Here is a 27067-nt window from a genome sequence, read left to right as displayed (position 1 = left end):
AATTCGGCCGTAAAGATGGAGCAGCCATCGAAGAGTCTATGGGAGATAGTTTTGTTCCAAAAATAGCAGGCACAGGCGACCTTTCCATCCATTTTGGATCCGTCTGTGTAAATAGTGCCACTATCTCCGTAGCTCTCCTGCAGTTACCTAAAGTGGACTATACTTGGGTCTGTATTTTCTTTTTATGAAATTAAGGAGGGATAACTTTAATTTGGGTTTATTCATCAACCAAGGAGGCTTTTGTGGGGTTTCTATTTTAGAAATTTGGTCAATGGGTGGGGTGAAATTTAATTTTGAATGGATTCTCTCATTCGCCCAACGGCTGTATGACGTTATGCCTTCGATTGTATAGTTCTACTTCTGTAGGGTTAAATATAGAGTCGAAAGCAGGGTTCGTGGGGTTGAATTTTAGCTGGACTATATACTACATTGCAAGCTTTTTCATTCTTATGTCCATGGGGAGTTCTCCAGCCTTTACGTGAAGACTTGGGATTAGTGATGTACGAAACGCGCCGAAAGAGACACGCAGGGCAGCATTTTGTATTGGTTCCAGTATTTTTAGATAAGACTTCCTTTCTGCTCCATATATTATGAATCCGTAGTCAGACTTGGATCGGATAAGGCTCCGATATAGCTGCAGCAAGGTATCTCTGTCAGCTCCCCAGTCCGTATGGCTGAGTACTCTAAGTATGTTTAATGACTTTTGGCATTTCTTCTTAAGTTCCTATGTGGTGGGGGGGGGATTAAATTTGGAATCTAGGGTGAGGCCTAAAAATTTAGTAGTTTTCACGACAGGGATCTTTTTTTTTGTGTGTGTAAAAATAGTTTAGGGTCTGGGTGGATTCCTCTTAAATTACAAAAATGCTAGCTAACTGTTTTGGAGTCTCAAAATTTAATACCATTATCGTTTGCCCAATTTTGAATTTTATTTAAACATAACTGTAATTTTCTTTCTAAAGTATTCATGTTTTTTCCATGAGTAAAAATGACAAAGTCATCAACATACAGAGAGCACTCTATGCCAGTGAACAGGGCCTTTATAATACTGTTTATTTTTATGTTGAACAGGGTTACTGAGAGAATGCTGCCCTGGGGTAAACTCATTTCCTGGTCATAGGTGTCAGAAGAGGAGTTGCCCACTCGAACCGGAAATTTTCGGTCTTTTAGGAATTCCCTCACAAAGCAAGGAAGGTGTCCTTTAAGCCCCATAAGCTCCAGGTCACGTAGAATGTCATGTTTCCATGTTGTATCATAGGCCTTTTCTATGTCGAAAAATACAGCTACTACATGTGTCCGATACAGCAGCTCCCTAATTGACCCTCCAGCCACTGCCCTCCAGCCGGTTGACCCAGAACGGGCCATTTGGGCCTCAGCCCTCAGGTGTAGGAGAATTTGGAGCCAAAGTATTGTGTTGTGGTGGTCTATCCTCAGAAAGACACCTACTCAACACCAGGATCTCTTTATCCCCCCTTACCTGTCGCAGTCCCCGGCAAACGGACTGGTCCATGACATATGGATGTTTTAAAGATAAGGAGACAGAGGGATGATCAATGAAGGCAGACGGAGAAAGAGAGGAGGCAGACACAATGCTAGAAAATAAGTAGGGCACTTTTGAGCTCCAAAAGTGCTAATGAAAGAGGAGCGCAGTTTACCCTACAAATGTAGGTACCCATTAGAAATGAGTGGACTCAAAAAAAAAAACGAAGTTAAAAATCCCAGTCTGCACCAAGTTTCGAACCCATGACTTTCCGCTTTACCGCTCAGCCACCGCGTTCAGAATAGTAGCTCTTATATGAAAATAAAGACATTTTCTCGTTACTAAGATTGTGTGAGATATTCTTGGCCATGATATGATCATACTATGGCTATCCAATATCCAATCAGGACATTACCTCTGACCCATAGGATGATCATATATGGCTATCGAATATCCAATCAGGACATTACCTCTGACCCATAGGATTTTAACTTCATGACACAGAATCATCTTGTTTCATGCTTGACTAGAGTTAGAAAAATGTTCTCCAAAGCCCATAAATTTGTTTTAGAAATACGGAATTAAAAAATGTTGTTTAAATAATATAAGAGAAAAAAAGCATGTCTATTTCTATGCTAATGCGGATGGCTTCTGTGAGTGAGGAGTGGAACATTTTTACTGTGCACCCGCTGCGAGCATCACCACAGTTTGTGGAAAGAGTTCATGAATAAATTTGATCTTATAAAATTTGAAACAAAAGTTGTTTTTTAAACTCGAGCTTACGGAATATTTTTTTACTCTAAAAACATTGTCAGTTTAAAAGAAAAATAAATTCTAAGAACAAAAGTTAAAGTAAAACTGTTGATTAACATGAACGAATAATAACGAAACTCAAGGTATAAACCATAAGACAACAAATCAGCTGTTTAATCTTACGCCATCTTGGTTAACAACAGTTACAAGGGATGTTACTCCCAAACACAGAGTGGTGCAACCTATATAAAACATACATCGAAGAAAACGACACTGAGCTTTATTTACATTGGAATCTTAGCTAATTAAAGTCTGTTCATGAACGATGGGACATCAATTTAAATACGGAAAAGATGAGTAGAACAAGATACAAAGATGGCAGAATCGACAAGGATTCCAATGAGGGTAATTGTCCAGAACACAGTCCATTGGAGAAGTACTTTTGAAGTTCTATGCTCCACTAGGAGTAAAAAGGACTAAGTCTAGTAAGTCACAAAGTTTGTTCTATGGAGAGATACATTGAGAGGAGATATAAAAAGTATCTAGAATATCAGACAGTACGAAAAAATATTATTTCCAATACCCATCAGTGATAGTTTTATTTGGTTTTTGTTGATTGTTTTTTTTTTGTCGAACTGGATAACAAATGCACTGTTATACTATTTCTTTATCAGCCTCATTTTAATTAAACATAATTTATAATAAGCTTAGGCCAGGCTTCAATGATGGATTAAGGTTTAGGCAACACATGAATAGCTAAGTAACTATATCTGGACTTTAAAGGGTCCCAAAAGAGTCATTGTCTAAAGTAGCTTAGTGGAATTTAAAGTTTAAATACTGAATTGTCTGGTATTACGCCGTGTTTGGTTTCAGACGATATTTTTAGGCTGATACGAAGATTGCCCTTTGCAGGAGTGATCGACATTTTAGTTATTTATTACACATCTACGTTTAAACAAATTACGTTTTTTTGTCTTTATATTGTTGTAAAAGTATGTTTTCTAACAGGTTAAATCAATTACCTTGTCTTGGAAAGACCAAGTAGTCAGAAGAGGGTTGCCAAAGGTGTACGGCGCCCTCGCCACATAATGACATAAAGTGGACACCCTGTGGACGATCATAGCCAAAAACTGAACCAAAAACAGCAGGCCAAATATAATCAAGAAAACCAAACCTGCAATAAAATAAAATGAAATCGAATCATTAGTAAATGGAAGACTGAAAGTAAAGAACAGAATTAGAACTTTATATCAACATTTAATTAGTTTTCGCGAAGTTACTGTGCTGTATTGGTTTTCAACCATTATTTGTTCCAGAATTCCTATTTTCTACAATTAAACACACGCATTACTGGGAAGAGAAGTTCGAAACAAGCGCCCACTCTTTCTATTTAGCATTTCTTTCTTTTTTTAGTTCAATAGTTTTTTAATTGTCCTCTTCTACTAATTCATCAGTGGACTTTTGATATTAAATTGACGGTAAAAAAAGAAAAAAAAAACATAAGATAAATGTTATGGGAGTTTGTGTACTTCTTTGTACTTTTTGTACTGATTGAATAGTTTCTGATGTAACCACGAGTACGACTATCGCAAACGAAGTGATAAAAGTGAATGAACAAATGATGTAAGTCAGTTGGAGACGATGGAACGATGTGTGCTTATTGTAGTTTTGTACTGAGTCTAATTGTGTTTCTACATTGAAGTGGAAAGCTGTATATATTTCTCAATGAAAAATAAGGTTTATTTTGTTTTCTAAGACGTTTTCAAGCTTTATTTAAGAAGTGTGTATTTAATTATATGTCTGCAGAGGTTTACTTGGACTTGTCTGGAGCTTATAACCCAACAACACCCTGTAACCACTCTAAGCTCAAAGAACAAAGAATATTTAACTATCCGTATAGGTTTTAATGGTCCCAGGTTTGAACTCTGCCCATTGCCCTTCTCCTTCATCCTGCAGGAGGTTTGGGCTTAAGGTGTAATTGAAGGAACATCAGAAATATGTAAAACAAACACTTTCTTTGAATCTTCTTTCAATGGTAGGCTGAATCAAAAGGACATGATATAAGCGTGGGGACTTGACCAGTGTTGGCCCACTTACTTGGAGTGTTTTAAATCAAAACTTAGATCGGGTTCAGATACATTTTAATGTATATATTTTTGGTCGAACGCTGATGTTTATTTTTAAATTCTGACAAGTCAACTAATAAGTTGACAAAATTTAAACCTCAATTTGTTCCTGACAAGATCTGCCACTTTAATAAATTTCTTTCTTCAGCTTTCATTCCATAAAACGTATCAAGTATTAATGGTTTTCTTTGGTTTATAATTTAAGTGATTGGAATCAATCTTTATCTAGTTTTCTTGTAAAAGTATTGTAAGTAAAAAATAACTTCTTACCTATTGGGTTAGCTCCTATGACGGTTAGATTTCCTTCGCTTGCAATAGTGGCCAGCAGGATCAGCCATAAAGTGTTGGCCACTGCTATGGCCAGTATCCAATTGTTTCGTAGACCAACGAGTTTGTCTAAAATATAAAGCAGAAATAAGGGACATCTATTGTTTCATACATGTGTACACAAACACGTCATGATGCAGTGTATTAGAAGCCACTGCCATTATTTACAAGTGGTATTGAGATCTTCAGCATATCTCAGCTGATTTCATCAAAACGATCGTATTTCTTGGAAGTAAGAATTTTTTGTGCACAACCTTCTTATTATTATAGATACAAGTTTTGTATTTCTTGATTGATAAAACACTGTTAATTATCTCTATGAATATTTGTCTAAATAATATTTGTTTAACCTCTCTCTATATTTTTCTCTCACACTCTATTCTTTCGAACTTCTTTTTCTTTCTCTCTTACTTCCTCCCACCACCTCTTCAAAATAAAGTCATTTTAATTAATCTCAGCACCTTCGCAAGTACAAATGTATTTACATTGTTAAACGTCCACATTGTACTGGTAGACATGAAGTTAAATGTCAAGCATTTTCTAACCTTTAATCTCTGCCTCCATGCCAAATGCTTTGAGGTCTGGTTCTAGACATTTAGACCTGAGTGAGGTCCAAAAGTCAAACTCTCCAACGTTGCATCTCTTCAGATCATTGAAGTTTACTACATCTAGAAGTTGACGCATCCTGATAATTTTCTTCTGAGCTAAGAACAAAGAGAAGTATTATAGGAGAGAACACACTTTAAAGAAGCAAATTTTTTTTTTAATTTTAAATGCTCATCCTATCGAAATTTACAGCCATGTATCTCAATACCTTAATATTTATATCCCTTTTTGATATCAACATAATTAATTAATTATTACCTTTTGATTAATTAATTGTTTTTTTTAATCAATTTTATATTTAGTTATGAACAATGAATAAATGTGCAAAAATTCAACTTGATCCAAGAGTGGGAAGTGGGAGAAATAACGTGTACATAATTTGTACCATACAGACGGAGTGAGTTGATATGCGCTTTGTAAAAATATGCTAAAAACAAAAGTTTCTTGTTTAAAAATTGAATTTCAACTTAAGTCCAAATGTTATTTAATGTTTACCTTCTGAAGGATCTCTCAGCATCCGTATAGCATACAGCAAACGTTTTATATGACCTATATATTTAGCAAACAATGACAAAGTGTTAGACATGGGAGATTTGTATAGGTTACTGTCAAAGTACGAAATCCAGCATTCTAGAGAATGACCATAACGGTTCAGATATGACGTGAAATGTAAATTTAAGTGCAATTATCTCAACAACTTTGTAAAATTACGGCTGATCTGTGTAAATTGTTGCTACAGAGTGTGTTGTATTAACGATGACAGACTATCAGATCATTAGCTACTGAAAAATTCCTTTGCGATGATTGTGAAAAACACAAGTTTGTTAATTAATATTATTTTTAAGTCTGAAATATAGTGCATACTTCAAAATTGGGACCATGGCAATTTAGAAAATGAAAAACTGTTAAAAGAGTTTCTATACAATGCAAAAACTTCAATTAACATGACATTGAAGTTTATAATAAGCTGTGCGAGCAATGCTAGAAGAAACCAATTTTGTTTTTTGTTTTTTTTAAATAAAAGGGTGTTTTTCTGATTTACATTTTTGCAGTCAGGTTGACCCTAACCTAACTCTAGTCCCATCCTAATAATGAAAAAAATACAAATAGACTATCCAATGAATGGCAATTTTTCAATAAGTACTGCTAGAATAAAGTTTAAATATTGCCTAGCTCTTACGGGTATCTTTGTCGTGTTTAGTTTTTGGTTTAGTCATTCAACCGAATATCTGAATTTCGCACATTGCTGATAAGATATACATTAAACACATAGATGCTAAACGGTTGTACTGTTTTTTTTACGTAGATCTATTTTTCTATTTTCAAGCTTCTCTGAACAAAAGTTACCTTGCTTTTTTATCTCTAACTGGTCATAAATCATTTTGGTGTTGAAAGATTTTAAAATCTCCATTTCTTTCAAAGTTTTGATCTTGTTTTTGTAAAATTTGTCTCGGTACATGGACAAACCTATTTCCTCCAACCAATCATCAACATTGTTCTGTCAAATATAACCAATAAATGATTCATTCATTGGCCAGCCCTTATATCATTTACAATTCATCTATTCAATTTATTCAACAGAATGTCAATTTAAAAACATTTTTTAAAGATTACTGTTACAAGCTATCTTGTTAAACGATAGTCAGTGATACATAAAAATTCGCACTAAAGCTGTTCGCAAGGAATATATAGGCCTATTTATACAGGTACTCTTTAGATATTCTTTTAAATCTAAAGTGTTAGCAGCAGAGGCGTGGCTAATTATGTGAGCTGCACAGGGCATCAAGTGGTGAGGGGCATCAAACTAAGGACTTTTTCAGTTAAAAGCTGCACATTATGCATACTTGATCAAGCACAAACCAATGCAAACTAAAAATGAATTTATCTTGATATTTTGTAATCCTCCTCTTTCGTTCTTCAATGTAAACTGTTGACAAACTAAAATGAAATGTTTAAGTTTTGGAAATATATTACTGCTTCTTAAAAATGTGTAATGCCAATATTTTTGCATTCAGATTACCATTATGTTCAGTATTAACTTGTAATGTATGTACATTAAACGAGAATCAACAAAAACAAAGGCTAGGACCATAGACATAAATAAATATAGACTGGAAGTAGGAAGTTATTTTTATTTGGGGGAAGTCAAATATGTTTGATGTACTATATCTATGTGAAAAAAAAATGGCGGCAATTGCGCTATAAATTCTAGGACTAACATTTCAGCCAATATATAATTATGATCTTTAGTTTTGAAAAGTACAAAACTGCCATATTCCCAGTATTTTGCCTTTGTTTCATAATCATAGACATAGGCAAATATATATATAGGTTTGTGATGTGGATCTATGTTTGTTGACATGGCTTCTTTATTAATGTATGGCGGTCGTCTTATCGATTCAAATTGTTAGAATTAGTTTTTAGTAAAAAAAAGTCAAAGAAAATGAGCAGAACGTGCTCTAATGTTCGTAGTACGATATTATAGGCCAGGGATAAATTCTAAAGGTTGAAAAAAAATTGAATATTATACACATTAACTTTCAGTTTCATTAAGTCAGAATAACTGTGACTGTCACTAATTTAATATTGATAGATCTAAATCTAATAAATATGACTAATATTTGTAATAACTAGGTCTAATACTTTTCATACTTTTTACTACTAACTATTAAACTAGTCAGTCTATCATCTATGCATGCAGACTATAGACTAGATCTAATATAAGTATACATTATAGATCTAGTGACAATCTAGTCCTAGACTATTTATTTTATATACTAACTATAGACCATAGTGTCTATAGACTAGACTATACAGATTACAATTATAGTTTATAGTATAGTAATAAGTAGTATTTTTTTTACTATAGTATTTATATAGACTAGATCTAAATCTAGTATTTAAAACTATTTATAATTATTTTAATTATGTAAATTTAATAGATTTGGTAGGCACGATTAGAGATATAATAATACAGAAGGGGTTATATCAATTATATAGGTTATGGCTGAAAAAAAAAAAAACTATAAATACTTTTAATTTTACACTGCTCATAATTGCTGTATAACTCATACAAACTTATCTTTTCCCAAATGTTTCCCATAATAATTTTTACTTTATCGTCCAGTCTATATATATATGTCTATGGCTAGGACACTTTCAACAGCTTGGTTGTTCTGTTCAAGTGCAAGATGGTGAGAACGCTTTGAAAAAAATCTTATTTTGCTTCACCTGCATTCTCTTCTCAACAAGATCAAATACTATATTTGCATCTAAATCTAAAGATATATTCATTGAGTGGTGGTAGTTATTGCCGAAAACCATAAGACCCTATTCAGTCATCACTTGAAAAGAACTTGCGAGATACTTCTGAACTTCCCTCCAAAAATACCTGTTGAGCTCTTTTGAATATTATATTGTAATAACTTAAGTGTGGCAACTCAACGAGGCACATCGATATTTATTGACAAGACATCACAGGTACACAAACAACATCTATCTTAGACACAATCTCTCCATATTGGCTCTCTACTTGGACGGAAATCGTTAGTCTCTTCATGTCAACATCCTGTTCTAGTTTGGTTACTAGAAGTGCGCATCTCTGCACTAGCCTGGATGGTGGTGCGCATGGAAAAGTCATAACAATATAAAAAATTTTTGTTATATTATTCAGTCCTGAATATTGTCATCTTGATTCACATATTTCTGACAATATAGGTAGTAAGTGTGTACATATCCAAGTGTCACGTACACTGTATCTATATTTAGCCCAAGGTTGTCGGCAGAATTTCATCTACCTCGGGAAATTTACATCATGCAACAAACCCATGTTTTGGAATAAATGTGATTGGTTAGAAATATTAATTATTGTACATTGAGCTGTATTTATTGGTCAGATTGATGAACCAAGCGGCAAAGAGATATTAGTGACGCCCAAAGCTCTGTAAGATTCTAGATATTAGCACCAGTCTCGTGTTGGAACTCAAAGAAAGATGACATGTTTATATTATTGTGTAGATTGTTTAAACTAGTAGAGATTTAATTTGAGTTTTATTCTATCACAGTATATCATTGTAATTATTTGTGAATAGCTTTTCCAAGTTCTGAATTAAAGTATTTGTTTTGTTTTAGACGAAGAGAAGTTTCTTCATTGAATTTAATAATAACATACTTAGATCGTCTTATTGACTAGCGACTTCTAGATGATCCTCTTATCAACTAGCAACTTCTAGATGATCCTCTTATCAATTGGCAACTTCTAAATGATCATCTTATCAACTGACGATTTCTAAATCCTCGGCGATCACGATCATTGGTTGTGCAATATAGATCAAGATAGTCTTCAACGTGACATCTCTCTTAGCACCATTAATTGATGATCGTGACACCAAGCAAGGGAGCAAAGTCTTTTTTAAAATTAGGATAAAAAATTGTTTGAGATTAAATTTACGACTCCCTAATTTAACAATTTTGTCCATTGAACTAGAGATGGTGAAAAAAATCATTTAAAGAAAATGATTTTGGTTAAATGATAGTTTCTCTAACAAAAAAAAGAATACATATATTCGTAAAATTGAATTTAAAAACAAAATGAATGCACGTAGTATATTATTTTTTATTTTTTCTTTATTTATTTGGGAAAGAATCATGACGAACTTCCACAACGATCATCATTAACTAGCTACAGCACTGGTCAGAGATTTCGAAAATGCCTTATCCTTAAATAGAGGGCTAAAAGTGTTTACTTTCCTTCAGCGCTTTGAACAAGTGTTTTTTTTTATATTTACAAAGCATGTGATATAACATTAAACGAATGACTTCTTTGTTATAAATATAACATTAACTCAAATAGACTAACCGCTTCTTGATGCGCTTGTGGAATGGGCCTTTCGAATGTAACGTTAAGATATAAAGTGTAAACCTACCAGAAAAAAAGTAGGTCTACTTATCAAACCTACCAGAAAAGTGTAGGCCTACTTATCAAACTTACCAGAAAAGTGTAGACCAACTTATCAAACTTACCGGAACTTTGTACTCTATCTCAAATGCTGGCAGGGTGGATATAAGACTAAGTATAAACTGGACATGCCCTTTGCGGTTCACCCCCATCTGAATTAGATCCGCCTCTGTAAGTCCCTTAATAAGATGTGTGTTCTCATAACCGTGCATTTTGAAGACATCAGAGTAGATCATCTGTTAAACACATTGAGCAGACGTGTTAGGCGAAGAATTGCTTACAGACTGTCAAGAGACGCCTTAGTTACAAAGTATTAACAAAAGAAGGTCCGAGACAACGAAACTATAAGCTGATAAACACAGTATCTAATCTTTTGTAAAGATGCTTCTCAGTTCTTAAAATAAAAGTGTCCATTCATTTTACGTACGCTTAATTCTTGAGGCAACCACAGATCTACGTCCAAAGGTTTAATTTCGTCTCTTGGATCCATTGAAAGGAATTCGTAATCTACGTAGTCAGTATTGGAAGCAAAGTCTAAGAAGAGAAAGTTATTCTTAGATTAACAAAAGTCACGAATCATGTTTCAGACGTAGGAGTTACAACAGACTCCACCAATGATGCACTAGAAAAATACAAATATGTTGCTGAGAACTTTGGTAAAAAAAAAAGAGAGAGAGAAGATGTATTTATATTTTAATTAAAAGTCATATTTAGTTTGAGAATAGTTGGATGCGAAGTTGATGTTACAACGCATGAAATAGGAAATAAAAAAAAATGTATGCATTTAATTAAAAGTACCATTAAGTAGAACTATGTATATGTTAAAATGCTGATTTTAAAGAACTTAGAATAACTCACAATTACATAATATGTAGATCATTATGAATAGAAGAGAAGATAATTAGGAGAAGTTTGACTAGGCAATAAGTTTTAGTTACATAAAGGGCAGAACAAAGAAAATTTTGAAATTATTTTGTGTGCCTTTAGGAATAAATTTAACTTTGTGAGTTCAGCGTTCGCGAGTATACAGACATGTGCATGTATTAATGAAATAGTTGCTGGTATTCATTACCTCCAGATATTAATTGGTCGTCCATAAAACTAATACGGCCACTAGCTTTGTCCAAACCATCTCCAGTAAGACTTGGTTTTGACAACTGTGGTAAGGATGTCACCTGCGTCTGTACACCCACACTGACACCAGACGTTTTCTCCTTGTCTCGGAAACAGCTGAATGTAACACAAGTAAAACAGCTGAATGTAACACAAGTAAAACAGCTGAATGTAACACAAGTAAAACAGCTGAATGTAACACAAGTAAAACAGCTGAATGTAACACATGTAAAACAGCTGAATGTAACAAAAGTAAAACAGCTGAATGTAACACATGTAAAACAGCTGAATGTAACACAAGTAAAACAGCTGAATGTAACACATGTAAAACAGCTGAATGTAACACAAGTAAAACAGCTGAATGTAACATAAGTAGAAACGTTGAAATATTAAATCTAGTTTGTGTAATAAGCCTCTCATTTCGGCAGACGCCTGACCTTTGTAAAAATGTTATCCTTTCTTGTCTCGTGTACTTAAACTTAAATCTATCTAAGACTAATTCAACAATGAATAAACGATACTTACAAGAATATTTTCTTGAACCATTTCATAAAGAAACTAGACCACCAATGAGATGTATAACCAACAGTTACTTTAGTTTCTTCTCTTGTACCTGATATATATATATATATATATATAAATGTTCAGAGTTATGTCTTCCTATAACTGACCATTTCCTAAACCTGCCTCACTAGAAGCTATGTGGACTCAATTATTCAATATCTGTTCCATTAACATTTAGTTCAAAAAAAAAAACTTTTGTTTTAACCAATGACTATTTAATTACGGCTATGTTATCTATTGTTATTGTAATTTTAAATACGTAACCCCTTAGCTTAAATACTTTGTATAATATAATAGTATTATATGTACATTTGCACACTACCGCGTCAGTGCAACACCGCTTGTGTTTACGTAATAAATGGAGTTCCTAATATGTCTTCCCTCTTAAATACTAGTTTGTTATTTGTGCAACACAAATATTCTACACTTTGCATTCGTGTCTGAATACTGTAAAAAAAAAAGGAAATTTAGCTTCAGTGACATTATAAGTATTATAATCATTCACACTATCATAGACTTACCCCAGCTAGAGTCCGTTAGGTTACAAATACTGTAGAGTATAAGCACCAGGTAGGCTGAAGGGAGACACAGCAGATACCAAATACCATGGAAGAGACAGGTGAACTCTCGGGGATGCAGTACTCCACCAAGTAAGAACACACCAATCAGAAATGCCAAATAGATTGTTGTAACTGATACTGGTAGGTAGATACTGATATCTGATAGATTACAAAAAAATAATATCGTTTAAAAATTAAACAGTACAACATGAAGAAATTTTAATTACTCTGACATACATATTCAAACCAGCTATCTTTCACATCCTAACAAATTTTAAAATTTAAACTTCCTAAATAATTTTAAAAAAATAGTACACTATTTAGATTAGAAGACATAATCGTATGTTTATTTTAACGCCGATAAGAATACGCCGATTTCGGATTGAAAAAAATAAACCCATGTCAAATGGATGTAAAATTAAAATATGTAAAAAGTTGGCGAAAAGCACCAAATGTTTATAAACAAGCGATGAACTATCTATAGAAGTCAATACTAATCCTTCTCTACCAGCAAAATCTATATATCTAGATCCGGGGTCGGCAACCTGCGGCTCGCGAGCCACATGCGGCTCTTTGGATGTGAAGATGCGGCTCTTTAGTTCCTTTCGCAAATATTCTTTATTTTATCGGAATTTTTTTTTTTTTAAAGTTTGAATCGTTGAATTAGGATTAGGCACCGAATATATCTCTCAGCCACTTGTACTCGCTTTTCACCACACCCCTCCCCCATTACACGTATCGTCACTGTCGTTGTCAGCACATCAGAAGCTCTTGGTCGTTTCTAAGTACGTTTTAATTCGCTATCGACGCAAGACGAATTGGCATCTTCACCACTCTCTTTGGCTGGGACGTATAGCAAGTAAGTGAGTTAGAAGCGATTAACTTCTACAAGTTAGAAGCAATCTACAAGTAATGCTATTATGGCAAGATTTGCGGTACCACTAGAAATTGCACAAAAATCAAACCATTTAAAGTTGTTAAAGACTGCTTCCTTCGTGCATCTGAAGAACTGTTTCGTGATTTAAAAAAAAAACAGAAATCTTGAAATAAAAAAAATCAAAGATTTGCCACTATCTGCTAAAACAGTACAAGATAGAATAGCTAACATGTTTTCAAATGTAACATATTGGCAGGTTGAAGATATTCTACTTTCTTCTGTCTTATCATTTGCTATAGATGAGTCTTGTGACATAAAAAAAAAATAAAGGGGTAACATCTATTCTTCGGAGCAAAATAAACCATGAAATTCATTCTTACGTTTCACTGCATAATAAACCAAACCATGAAGCGCTTTGTGCCCAAACATTTTCAGCCGAAATAGTTGAGGTCATAAATTTGGTAATCAAGATTGTTAACAGCATCCTGTCAAAAGCAATCTACCATAGTCAGTTTAAAGAATTCTTAAAGGAAACGGAGACTCTTTCTTCCCAATAAAGTGCAATGGCTTTCCAAAGGTTAAAACGTTTTGCTTTGTGCTTGAATGAAATAAATACATTCCTAAATGATAAAGACTTTAATCACCCTGAATTAGAGAACAACAAATGGTTGCAAAAAAATTACTTTATGGTGGATATAACAATGAAATTAAATGAGCTGAATCTACAACTGCAAGGAAAGTAAAACCCAGTTTGATAGAAGAATTCGTTTGTTTTAAAGAAAAAATATTTTTGCCAAAAATATATTTCAGAGTGGCAATGTCTAAAACAGAATCAGAGCAACTTTTGACACGAATTATTTTAGCTTAGCACAGTAGTAAACAAAATCTAAGATGAATTTCTTGATAGATTTGAGCAGTTCAAAACCGACCATTCTGGCATTCCAAGTAAATCCTCTCAACACAAACAGTAACGAAATCCACATTGATCATTTTGGAATTGATAATAGAAATAAAATTGATCGATTTAAAAAGTAAAGTTTTCTGGAGTGGAAAATTTACAGAGTTAAAACTCAAGTTGGAAGAGTTGGAGGTACAGAACTGTTGTAGCCTATGTAACACGAGTGGACAGCTTTAAAAGGAATGCCGCAAGTTGATGAGTTGAATAGTCTTCCAGATTGCTACAGTCCGGTGAAGAAGTTGGCATTTGGAGTGCTGACTATCTTTGGATCGACATATTCGTGCGAGCAAGCTTTCTCTTGCATAAATATAATTAAAAGTAAAGTAAGAAACCAACTAAAAATTGAAAATTTACAGTCGCGTTTGAAACTAAAAATAAGCTATGAGCTAAATGTATCCAAGATTGTAGGGCCATCGCTCCAATTTGCTTAATTGTTTGTTATTGAAGTACAATTTAGTGTTATCAGTGAATGTTTAACTGTTTTAGTTGTTTCCTAAATTTATTTTTTTGAAAAACACTACTTATATAGGAATAAAAAGTTTCATTTTTTTTCATAAAAAAGTGTGTAAGTACTATTTATTGTTGACAAGAGAAAGATACTGTGGCTCTTTAAAAAAAGTTAAAATTGTGTAAATTCCAATTTTCGGCTCTTCCGACTCAAAAGGTTGCCTACCCCTGACCTAGATGGGCCGAAAAGAGACCATATCTAAACTCTATAAAAGCAATTTATTTTCAAAATATATACACAAATTTTAGAATCAGAAATATTCGAATTTATACTAAAAGCAATAAAATTTATTTTTATTGGAAGCATCTCATTAGGTATTTGTCCTACAGTCCTTAAATTTGTTTCTAGATTGTCCGTTATGTTCTATTGTTAAAAATACTGTTAAACGTCTGTTAGATGCTAATTGTGACTCAGATCTGGATATAAATCTGACGATCCTTTTAAACAAGGTTCCCAAAATTACGTAACAAGGCTCTGGGGAATTTTAACCTGATTACTTTGGCAGAGTATAGGAAACTTGTTTGGAATACTAGACTGAAAATTGTAATAAAGAATAAAAATTTATTTCCTGATGGCCTTGAGATTATGTTTAGACAAATTGTAGACTTTCAACTGGAAAACTTAGGGGGAATATAAAGGATGATATGTGTATATTAGTGAATGTGTATATAAACGCTTGTGGGTATATTTTTATATGCATGTAGGTTTTCTGTAAGATTTAGTGTATGCGGAAATGTAGTTTGTGGGATATAGATGTAGGTAGTTTTCTGTATTAGCCCACAGTAGTGACTTCTTAATTGCAAATGTATTTGACTTAATAGAATTATTTATATAAAATAACTGCCGAGCTTGTATTGGGCTGTATTTGTATGTGTTCTTGGGTAGTCACTTAATGTGTTGGACTGCTCCCTCAGAAGTCTTCGACACCTTGTTTTGTAGCCCTTTGGTCCATGTACAAGATAATAGTGTGTATGTATCTAAGATGATTGTGTGGATCTATCAAGTTTTGGTATGTGGGTATGCGTGTATTAGGGTGTAAATATTGGTGTGTATTTACCTTTATTCTTGGTTAGTTATCTTTTGTTTGCTGATATGTTAATCCTTGTAACATTTTTCTGTCTCTGATGATATCAATAGTTATGTAGTATATCTTTGCTTTTAAATTATTATTTTATTATTATTATTATTATGTTAGAAATGAACGAGTAGTCATTCTCTGGCGCTGCCAGGGTCGAGTTTCGCTAAAGAGAAACAAAATTCATCGTAGTCCCTTTAACAGTTTCCACTGAGGAATTTTCTGGTGATGTGGCAGGTCTTTATTATTATTATTATTATTATTATTATTAGTGTAATTTTGTAAAGTAAGAGTTTGACCATTGGAGGTGATACATAGCAAAGAAGGTTGGAGAGGCTCGTGGAGCTTTATTTGTACTGGGGACTATTTAAAAAAATACTATATACAACGTACTCACATATACTAATTTTTATCATTTCAGTCTGTTATGATTCTAACAGAACTCCAGGACCTCTCGGTGTCAACTGGTGAGGATTAGTTGTCCCGGGACTTCATTGGGGAAAATTATCGCCAGACCAGACAATTTGTAAAGAATAACCAATGATAGATTATATATAGTCCTGTAAACTCCTTATGAGCTCATTGTAGTGCTGCTTGCCCTCAGTCTTGGGTTGACGACAAGTTCACATCAGGAAATCGTACCGGTCTGCCCTATTGTGGAGGTCCGCAACGTCTTGTCCAGGAACATTGTTGATTATCCCAGCTTTAAGTGTGGACATAAAAACATCAGATCAATAGGACTTCAGGCTGATCTGTCAGCTGGTGAACGATCCGAGGAAATCATTGACTAGTGATAGTTTTGGATCTTCGACCTTGTAATGAACATGAAAGACATATATTATTTGGCCACTCGCTGGTGCTCCTTCTGTGTGTGTATGTGTCCTAGAACTGTTGGACTTTACTAGTAAATAAAGACACTGACCTTCAAAACTCCGAAGATCATGCATTTCGTTTGAGATGAAAGCCCATGTGGCTTGTATGTCTAGGGCTGGAAAAGGGACAAGCAAATGAAACCGAAAACTATGAACAATTCTGAACAAAGTTCTTACATTTGTTGTTGTGATACCATAAAATTAGTTGTTTTTTATGCAATGTATCTTTTGGAAAGTGAATTAAAAAAATAAAAAAGTCTTTAAATTCCTCTAAGTTCCTCATGAGCTCAGTACAATGCTGTGTGTCCTCATTCTTGGGTTGACGACAAGTTAACATCTGGAAACCGGTACCGGTCTGTCCACTTGTGGAGGTTCTCTACTAGTGATTGGGGAAAGCGTTCATAGTAATAGAGTTCAGTCTGTATACAATGGCGTGGAACTTATGACTGAGTGATGTACACGAAAATTTTTTTGTGTTGATTACCCTGCTTTGTGGTACATAACAGTTTCAGGAATTCAATCGCTCCAACAAAAACATTTATACTTCTTGGAACCTTTGGGCTTTCATAGGATATTGTATACACAAGCCTCCACCACAGTTTCAGAATGACAACACACCATCCATAAAAATGTCTGTGTATTTGTGTCCCAAAACTGTTGGACTTAACTAGTAAATAAAGACATTGACCTTCAAAACTTCGGAGATCAGGCATTTCGTGTGAGATGTAACCCATGTGGATTGTGTGGCTTAAAATTTATGCGGACTTTCATGCGACTAGGGCAGGAAAACGGACAAGCAAATGAAGGCAAGAACTATGAACAATTTCTGAACAAAGCTTTTACATTTGTCAAAAACATTAATGTTTATTGGGAACTTCGAGCTTCCATAGAAAATAAAGACAGTTCCTTCGAAAGAATCCCAATATCAAGGACCTCGATTGTGTCTACAATAAAAGACAATAGTCAACCTAATGATCGTCAAGTTTGCACAATTTCTGAACATATTACAATGAATAGTGTCAATGAGCATGAACTATATACAGTTTAGCAATAACCTTGACTGTTCAACAGTATTATATGGTCTGGATGTGGAAGCGTTAACCTGTTAGTCTTGTCTGTTATTGTAAGTGAAAGTATACTCTGAATAAACCCCATAAAACAAGTCTTTAACTTCCGAACCCTTTTGATACATAATTGAATAGAAAAATTGTCTTGACTACAAGAATACTATTGAATGTTTTGACAGTCATGTACGTTTTCTTTGTAACACAAAAGACTACAAAAGTAACATTTATTTTCTAAATTATATTTCTCATTTATAAAGAGGATAAAATAAGTTAAAAACATAATTCTCACCTTAAATGCGCAGCTGTAACTGCGGTATTTTATCATAGGTTTCGATAACAAACTAATAGCTACGTGTAAGTAGAATAAAGAAGAGTGTTGTGATCTTCACAAATATACTTTAGAATTCTCTGGATGAACATCGTAAAAACATGGGACATCATCATCATCATCATTCCTTTGAGTTCCTCATGGAACATAGGGCCTCGACATAAACACGCCACTCTCCACGGTCTCTTGCTAGCTTTTTGATGGTGTCCCAGCTCTTCCCGGTCTTCTCTGCTTCTTCAAGTACACTGCGTCGCCATGTTCTTTTTGGTCTTCCTCTGCGTCTTGTTCCCTGGGGGTTCCACTCTATGGCCTGCCTAGCTCTGTTGCTGGTATCTTTTCTAAGGTTGTGACCAATCCATCTCCACTTCCTCTCTAAGATCTGCACTTCTATTCCCAAGTTAAATGCTGCCTTCTGAATAAGGAAGTGTTTCTTTTTCATTGGTTTAAGTAGAGTGGTCGGCCTCACAGGATTCGTTCGACTTTCCCTGCATAGCTTCATAAGTCTCCTTTGTGGAGCTCTACTTTCGCCTCTGACAATGTTTAGTGTTTGTGCTTTTGTTCTGGTTTCTATAACACTTTTTTTTTCCATGGACAGGTTGTTAGCCTATCGCACAACCCCTGTGTCCCGGGGAGGGGGATGCACCTTTTGTCTGGCCTCTTTCCTAACAGACCTGTCCGGCTTGGTAGTACCTGCCAGGAGTGATGAGCTCCCGCCGGTATAGCTCTGAGGGTCATTGAGGCACTCAAGCTGTCACACCACGGCAAGGTATGTGCATCAGGTGACAGAAAAAACATGGGACATATGTTTTTATTTGTGTGTGTTTTTTTGGCAATGTAATCTTCTGCACATAAAGCTCCACATTGCGTTCAACAATTTTTCGGCACACTTGTAGCTGATAATGCTTCGACTCTTGTACTTTACAGGACGTCAAATTGCAATTAAGTCTGACATGAACCTAATGATAGATATGAGCGTGTAAATTGATGCTGTACTCCCGCAAAGAACTAGACGACGGTTTTGCAAAATTTGTGTCTCTTTGTTGTCATCGGACTGTCTGGATTTGACAACTGTCACGTTTATCTGTGCATTGCGGCTACGACCATGTATAGCAGGTGGACTGGGAGTCAAAATCAGCCCGGGCATATCTATACAGTACGGCGCATAAATTGTGGATCATATGATGGGCATCCAACTGGCTACCTTCTTCAAAGTCATTATGTTAAGTTTGATAATGTATCGAAACCTTTACGCATTGGAACTCTGCATCTTTATAAGAAATATAGGCCTAATGTTGTTTTTTAATCACTAAGTATGTAGGTCCTAAAAGTAACACTGTCTGCGGTTGTGGCTATTGCATTAGTTCTGAAATTCTGTTCGATTAAATTATTATTACAATTTAGAGTCTGTACAAGATTTTTAAACACGATGCTTCAGATGACCTTTTATAGCAGAATATAATAAAACCTTTAAAAATTTAATACATATGACATCCATTCGGCCCTTTTGCTGGCTCTTCCAGCACATTTGGGTATTTGTCCAAACGCCCATATAGCCAGTCCGCCTTTGATGTAGAGCCTGATCAAGATATGGGTCAATTTTGTTAATTCAATTGAATTGTTGCAGCCAGAAAATTTATATGACCAGGTCACGCTGGCTAGCCATTCTTTAGTTTTTTGGTCCATACTTATTAGTCTTTGTTCACTGTGTTTAACATCACATTGGGATAGATCTTGACCACTGACCAAGCGTATTGACCCTCAAAACCTTTGGCTATTGCAATGTTCTTCAATATAATAATGCTGTATTCTTTGTATTGAATTTGAAAGATTTTTTATTAACTAAAAAAAAAGAAGTGTCCATTTTTTAAAAGATTGGGAAATGATTCCAAGACGACTTACGCTGGTTTGGTCCCCCTGATGGCGTCACTTGCAGTGAACTTTTGGAGGCGTTGGACGATCCTGACTCTTCAGAGATATCCACTACCACTTGTTCAGCAGTGCCCACAACAGCAGCACACATGGCCACGGCGTAGAGAAATGTGTAGAGTTTAGAAACCTTCGAAGAGTTGAAATATTAATTTAAAGGTAATGTAGGATAACAATCTAAAATATGGAATGCGCAACGCACCATAAGAGAAACATTATAAATGAAATACAGACAGTTAACTAACACTATTTGGCTAGGTCTGGTTAGCAAAAAAAAGTTAGTTTGGCATTAAGACTCCACGAAGAAAACGTCATAGCTATACACATAAGACTTGGCTCTCAGCCGCCTGGTAAGTATAAGCTTCCTTGTCCGTTCAGTTATTGAACTTTGTTGTAGTCTGTAAAAAAAAGTAAAGTTCCCCTTTCAGACCTTGTGGTCTATAGGGCAAATGATGTAAAGGTCATCTGTTTCTGTGGCCTACGGTTAACAAGGGTGTTATGTAGCCAGCACAACGACTAATGTCAGGTACCCATTAGAGCTGGGTGGACTCAGAGGCGCCCGAAGATCCCAAAATTAAAAATCCCAGTCTTCACGGGATTCGAAGCCAAGCGCTTTACCGCTCAACCACCGCGCCTGTAATCTGTAGTTTATAAGAAACTCGCGCTTCTAAAACCGTGCTTCATCAAAGTCTTCCAATAGACGTATCTTCTTACAATGTAAAGGAATCAGCAAGCATCATTACAATACAGACTAATAGTTTAGCTTTCATTGACCTAAAATTCAGTTCAAGTAATGTGAATGATTTCTTTAAAGCTTATATCAACTCACTCTGTCTGCCTGGTAAAAAGATTTGTAAACGTTATTTCTCGAACACTCAATCTCTGATCAATGGGAAATTTTGCACAATTATTTCTTGTCCTGACAAAACAAGAAACAATAAATAAAAAAGTAACCAATTAGTTAATAACCTTTTGGTAATTAATTATTTTGTTTGGTATAGAGCAAAGGAAAGAAATCGTACTTGACAGATGTGGTGGTATAAGTTGAATTAGCTCCCTATTTCCTTGTAGTGAATTGAGCCCTGAGTGAGCAAGTTTTAGTCGAAGACGGTATGATTGACCCAGATACCCCCTTCTCCCACTACACGTCTAATTGGTCCAAAAAGTAATAGTATCATAGCGTAATGAGAAAGCTAAAAGCATATTGAGATACACAAAAACAATTAGCAAAAATATTTCTAATTGCAAAGATTTATTATTATAAGTCAAGATTAATGAAAATTTTAATCACATGACGGATTCAAACTAATTGATACAATTACACGTAATATAAGTTTTGTTATTGTTTTTTAAAAGTATTTTTTTTAAATGTTTTTCTTGTTTTTAATTGGAAGTGGTTCAAAACTTGAAACGTTTAAAGACTGTTTGTGTGAAAACACAAACACAAAATCGACCCCCGAAGTGGTCCACCAAGGTAGGTAAAAAGGCAGGTTTCATTATTTTCAAAAAGAACAGCAGAATGAAATTCTATCAAATACAAATGACAGAGAAGAATGGAGAAAGAAGGTTTACAGATCTTGTGTGGTGCAACGGTCCATCAGACCAAGGGATTGGTGAAAGTGAATGTGAAGTTAGATGTGAACCTGGCCTAACTGATGTCTTATAATGAGTATCTAATTGATCTAATTGTTTTGTAAAGGCTCAATCTATTATTCATAGCCTCAAGAAAACAAACATTTTCGTATACCCATAGCAAAATACTGCAGTTCATGCGATAAGATAAGAAGATAAGATAAGATAATATGAAAAACTACTTATTATTTCTTTTTAAATAATGTCCAACTTAAATAGATTTTTTCTCTTTAAAACAAGAAAACATATGTGTGTGTGTGTGTAAATGTAGTAGTTAGTATGACAGAACTTACATAACTTTGCAATACAAATGTAATAAAAAAATTGTCAAAAAATCTAAAACAATGTCCACATGTGTCACACTAGTATGGTAAATGTTAGTCTCCCTATTACTATTAATAGTGAATAGTTGTAAAAGTGGTGTATTTTTATGAAAAAACTGCTTGCGTAAGTGATTTTAAAAAATTGATTTTTCGCTTTCAGAAAAGAACAAAAAAGTAGCTGTTGCATCAGAACTTTATATGGTCTAAAATATTATGGTGTCAGCTTTTCCCTTTTCAGGGATCGCTAAAAAAAAACACAAAAAAATGTTTTCTTTATGCTCACTGTCACGTCAAGGTGTCAAGAGAAGTGTAAACAGAAATTTCATTTACATATGGGTTTCTCGAAGAATTTTCAGGATTTCTACTAGAGGAAAGAAACTGTTTTTATACAGAGGACTTCTGTCCTCCATCAAGACACAGCAGTGTACTTTAAACTCTCTGTCATTCGATTTGACCAGATATTAGTAAACCAATTTTTATCAACAAATACTTATAAAATGTCGAGATGCCTACATACAAACATCTGAGTATCTTGTGAAGTATAGATACAAATAAATGTGTAGATGAAGCAAGCGAAAACTTGTAGGAGAATCATTGATATGACGTCAACATTCCAAGCATACTGAAGTCCGCCTGTAGAGGAAATAAAATGAAATGAAAACAGGAAAATCATTTTGAAAGTGCTCCACATTAAAAGACAATACCTCCATCATACAGCTTATAATAAAAATATTTGGTTCAAACCTGGTATCGAACCCATGATTATGACACCGTCAATTGCGTGAAATTACGTATTAAACGATTCAGCCAGCCGTGAAAATTCATCTTTTGCTAATGTTTATTTATGTTAATTTAAATATAGACATTTAGATCTAATACTAGACCTCGACTTCTGCTTTAGAATTCATAAGATGTATTCTAGATATAGAATGTAGATGTAATCTATATTAGATTTACGTAAAAAATATTAGTAAAGTTTAGATATTCTATCAATAAAATTAAAAGAACATAAAGTTTACTCTGTTATCGTATAACTTCGAAACACTCTGGCTGACTATTTTTCTAATTCTAGTCAAGCCAAAGTCATATTTATTTCTTATTTTCTTTGAAAATTTATATTCGTCAAACGAGAATTTTTCCCATGTGGCCAGTGATATACATCAACTGTCAAATTTATAAGAAAATTGTTAAAGCAGTATTCGTCATCAGCGTCCGCCTCCATGAAGAAGTGACTTGAATAAAGTTATTGGGGAAAAATGAGAATAGTATCTAGTCAGAAAAAGGTTACAGAACAGCTAATCTCAAAGAACGTAAAAGATAAAGTTGTTTTAATGCTTTGGGATATTTGCTATTTTCAGCCTCTTCTTCGAGTCTATTTGACTTGTTGGTTACTTCCCTCCACTCCATTCTGAAGTTCTGTCTCTTTTTTACCCCAAATATAGCCAGTCCTTGTCTAGATTTGAATTTCTGTTGTCTCTGGTTCATCCATGCAGCTCATATGCAAGCCCAAAAGAATTTTTAATTCTTGTAACATTCCAGTTAACTATAACAACAGTAAACTTTATGCCATCTTCATAATACAACTGACATTCCTATCCTGAACACATTATGTGTTTTCGTAATGCAACGATTGTTATATTCAGTTATCAAGGTTGTCACAGCTTTCCTATTATATTTATAATAATAACTCGATAGAATCAACCTCATCAGAAGTCCATTTTTCACTTTAAATTTACTGGTGGGACGCTTCGTCAATTCAAAAAGTTTCACCAATGTTTGGTCCTGCTTTTGTTTCAATGCATAACTGGATGTTACATCTGATTCTGGCTGTTCAATCTGACTATTTAGGATCGGTTGTCCCATGTTATCTATTAGACCAGATTGAGATCTAGTTACCGCATTTGTAACTTCTGACATTGCTGACCTTTGCCACTTGTAGCTATCTGTGATGGTAGGCTCAGTTATGCCAGTCACGTTTCCTAGAATCAAGTCAGTTGCAGGCCTCTCCAACACACATGCTTCAACTTTCCCAGATAAAAATGGCGTATCTATGTCAATGACAGCTGTGGGATATTCTTCAATTGTTCCTCCAAATGTCATACATTGGACTTTCTTACCCGTCAACTGGTGAGGGTGCACATGTAGTCTCTTCACTCCGATTGTGGTCGCTCCTGTGTCTCTCAAGACCCAAATAGATTTTTTCCCAACAAATCCAGGATACATTTTTAATTTCCCAGCATCACAAGTTACAGCTCCAGCCATCTGGATCTGATCAGATTCATGAAGAAATTGTTCACCATGTTGATAGTCTATGCAAACTGACGCATTGTATGGATGTCCGATTGGTCTTCCCCTGTTGCAGGTTTAAACTCCTGACTTCTGCTTGAGCGCATAGTCTCATTTCATCTTAGTGGGCTTTTGTTTCTACATTGGGCTGCTAAATGTCCCGTTTTTAAACACCTAAAACATTTTCTTTTTTCACCAACACTTCTTTTCTGCAGACGGTCCTGTCTCCATTCTTGTTTAAAGCGACTTCTGTTATCATTAGTCTTTGCTGCAAAGGCAAACTTGCTAGTTATCAAGTCTTCCTCCCTCTGAATTGTCTGCTCTGGATGTGCAGTAATATATTGCTGACACAACTTGACTGCTGTTGGCACATCTTTCGGTTTCCTTTCATGTAGAAAAGCCACTAACTGAGGATTGCAAGATGTGAGGATCTTGTCTCTGATGAACAAATCAATGAGACCTTCAAATGTCTTCTCAGTATTTAACAATTCTACCCACCGCATTAAGTATCTTGTAATGTCCTCAACAAATTCATGGAATGGCTGGTTTCTCTCTGGTTTAGCTTTATGGAACTTCTCTCTATACCCATCATCTGTCAAGTTGTATTTTTTCATCAATACCTCCTTCACCTTGTCATATTCCTCTAAATCTTTCTTAGGAAAGTTGATACAAGCTTGCAGTGCCTTTCCCTGTAATAATGTGTAAAGATGACTTCCCCACTGAGTTTTAGGTATTTCTGTAGCTTGAGCATGCACTTCAAATCTCGCCAAATATGCATCCATTTGATCCACATTCTCATTAAAAGGTGGCAATTTTGGTTTCCATACAGGTTTTATATGCTTTTTGATTTCTCCTTTCGTCTCCCTAAGCTCCAATTCTCTGACTCTCAATTTGTGTATTTCTACATCAGATTCTTTCTCTTTAGTTCTTGCTTCTGTCTCTTTAGCTCTCACTTCTCTCTCTCTTTAACACGTTCCTCACGCTCTCTGTCTTCTCTTTCTTTTTCTTTCTTTTCCAGCTTGACTTCTCTTTCTTTCACCCACTCCTGTAGAGCTGTCCCTGACAATACCATCTCTTTTCCAGCAGCTATTAACTGTGTTAATAGTTTTATCACTGTGTTTGATCTGGTTTCGTCTCGGCTGATGATTTAGTTTTTTTCCCGCCGTTGCACGTGAGCGCACACTCTTCACGACTTCACGGCCTTCTTTGTCCTTGACCTTTTCACAATGGCGAACCGCAGTTCTGCCTAATGTCTTCCAAGACTAAGTCAAGTAACTAGATAAACGAGCCCCCAAATATGTCACAGCTTTCCTATTATATTTATAATAATAACTCGATAGAATCTACCTTAGGTCTCGATACGTCTAGGTGTCCCTGGTTCAGTTCTAGTTAACGAAATAAAACAATGAAACCACTAGATCAAACACATAAACTTTAATCAGCTTTACTGCATCTCACACAAGCTGGTCTCTGTCTAACAACCAACACACTTCCAGTCATTCGCGCAGATTGTAAAAATAGATCATACATACATACACACTTTCATTGTAAAAATAGATTATACATACATACACACATTCATCCGTGACAGAGGTTCACTAGCCAGTATATCATATGTGGTATTGATTGATGGTATCCTTAGCCAGCCACAATTGTTATCATAAGAGTTCAATCAAACAAAAATTTTCGATTTAAACCTTTTAACCGGTATAGGCCTATTGATTTTCATAAATTCAATCGCATAATCTTATTCTTAACCAAATTGCACAAACATATACATTTAACTATTTAGACCAACGTGGCGAGTGATGTATATATCATATTTTTATGTGACTTGCGATGGTTGAATGTGAGAGGAAACTTACACCCTGATATACCACCTTTTATTTCCCAAGCAGATGTTAGGTATTTTCTAAACAATATTTTACGCAAAGTTTCCCAAATTTTCTCGTGAAAAAAAAGGACGCCTTTATAATTTTAGCACGACGATTTTAGGCAAGTTAGCATTTAGCCACCATGCCAGGTAGCCTATCAAACTGTATTCTAAAGAGACGTATCAATATTTGTGTAGACTGCAAAACCAAGCAAATAATGCAAGCCAAAACATATGTATTACTACAAAAGTCTCCGTTACCTGCTACGACCAAAATCACCATACTGGGGGCTATCAGAGTTGAGAAGATCAACAGAGCTTGATAACAAAGAAATACAACACCCAGGCGATGATTGAAAAGGGAGATATATCTCCACTCCTAGATAAGAAACAAAATTAAACAAAGTTTATCTTGGGGGGGGGGAACGCAAAATCACAGCCGTTATATCTTAATACTGTAGGAATAAGCTCACGTTTTATATAAAATAAAATTAATAAATTAATCTTTTTTTTTTGTTTTGTTGTTTTTGTTTTGTTTCGTTCTGTTATTTCATGTTTTGTCATTGACTATCTATATATATATATAATTCTCTTCATGGCTCAACAGTTTGGATGAGAAGGAAAGAAAAGATCACTATTTTATTTCAACGGAGTTACCCCACAAAAAAAAAAAAACAAGAGGGGGGAGAACAAGTAGTATTCACCCATCACTAAGGACGGCTGCCTGGCCATGCGGTTTGCGCGCTGAACTGTCGTTTGGATTTATCGATAGTCCCTGGTTCAACCCTACCCGCTCCCATCCCCCCTCGTCCTGTTTGAGGTTAGGACTAGAAGTAAACTATCTTCAACTCTAAAGGAA

General features: G+C 34.9%; 1 protein-coding gene across 2 annotated transcripts in view; it reads right to left on the bottom strand.

Moving 5' to 3' along the window:
* LOC106067664 (uncharacterized) overlaps nt 1-27067 on the bottom strand; it is a 56364-nt gene that overhangs the window by 4541 nt on the left and 24756 nt on the right. For both annotated transcript variants that reach the window (XM_056007800.1, XM_056007799.1), the window contains 13 exons: nt 26470-26587; nt 22567-22682; nt 20068-20224; nt 12445-12642; nt 11885-11972; nt 11319-11476; nt 10674-10780; nt 10312-10482; nt 6637-6787; nt 5785-5838; nt 5229-5387; nt 4627-4752; nt 3253-3404 (listed from right to left, as the gene is read on the bottom strand). In XM_056007800.1, the coding sequence (XP_055863775.1) occupies nt 3253-3404; nt 4627-4752; nt 5229-5387; nt 5785-5838; nt 6637-6787; nt 10312-10482; nt 10674-10780; nt 11319-11476; nt 11885-11972; nt 12445-12642; nt 20068-20224; nt 22567-22682; nt 26470-26587 (1755 nt within the window). The remainder of the gene's footprint in view (nt 1-3252; nt 3405-4626; nt 4753-5228; nt 5388-5784; nt 5839-6636; nt 6788-10311; nt 10483-10673; nt 10781-11318; nt 11477-11884; nt 11973-12444; nt 12643-20067; nt 20225-22566; nt 22683-26469; nt 26588-27067) is intronic.

The sequence above is a fragment of the Biomphalaria glabrata genome, chromosome 13 (assembly GCF_947242115.1).
Source record: "Biomphalaria glabrata chromosome 13, xgBioGlab47.1, whole genome shotgun sequence".
NCBI classification, from domain to species: Eukaryota; Metazoa; Mollusca; class Gastropoda; family Planorbidae; genus Biomphalaria; species Biomphalaria glabrata.
This window is presented reverse-complemented; position numbering and strand designations above follow the sequence as displayed.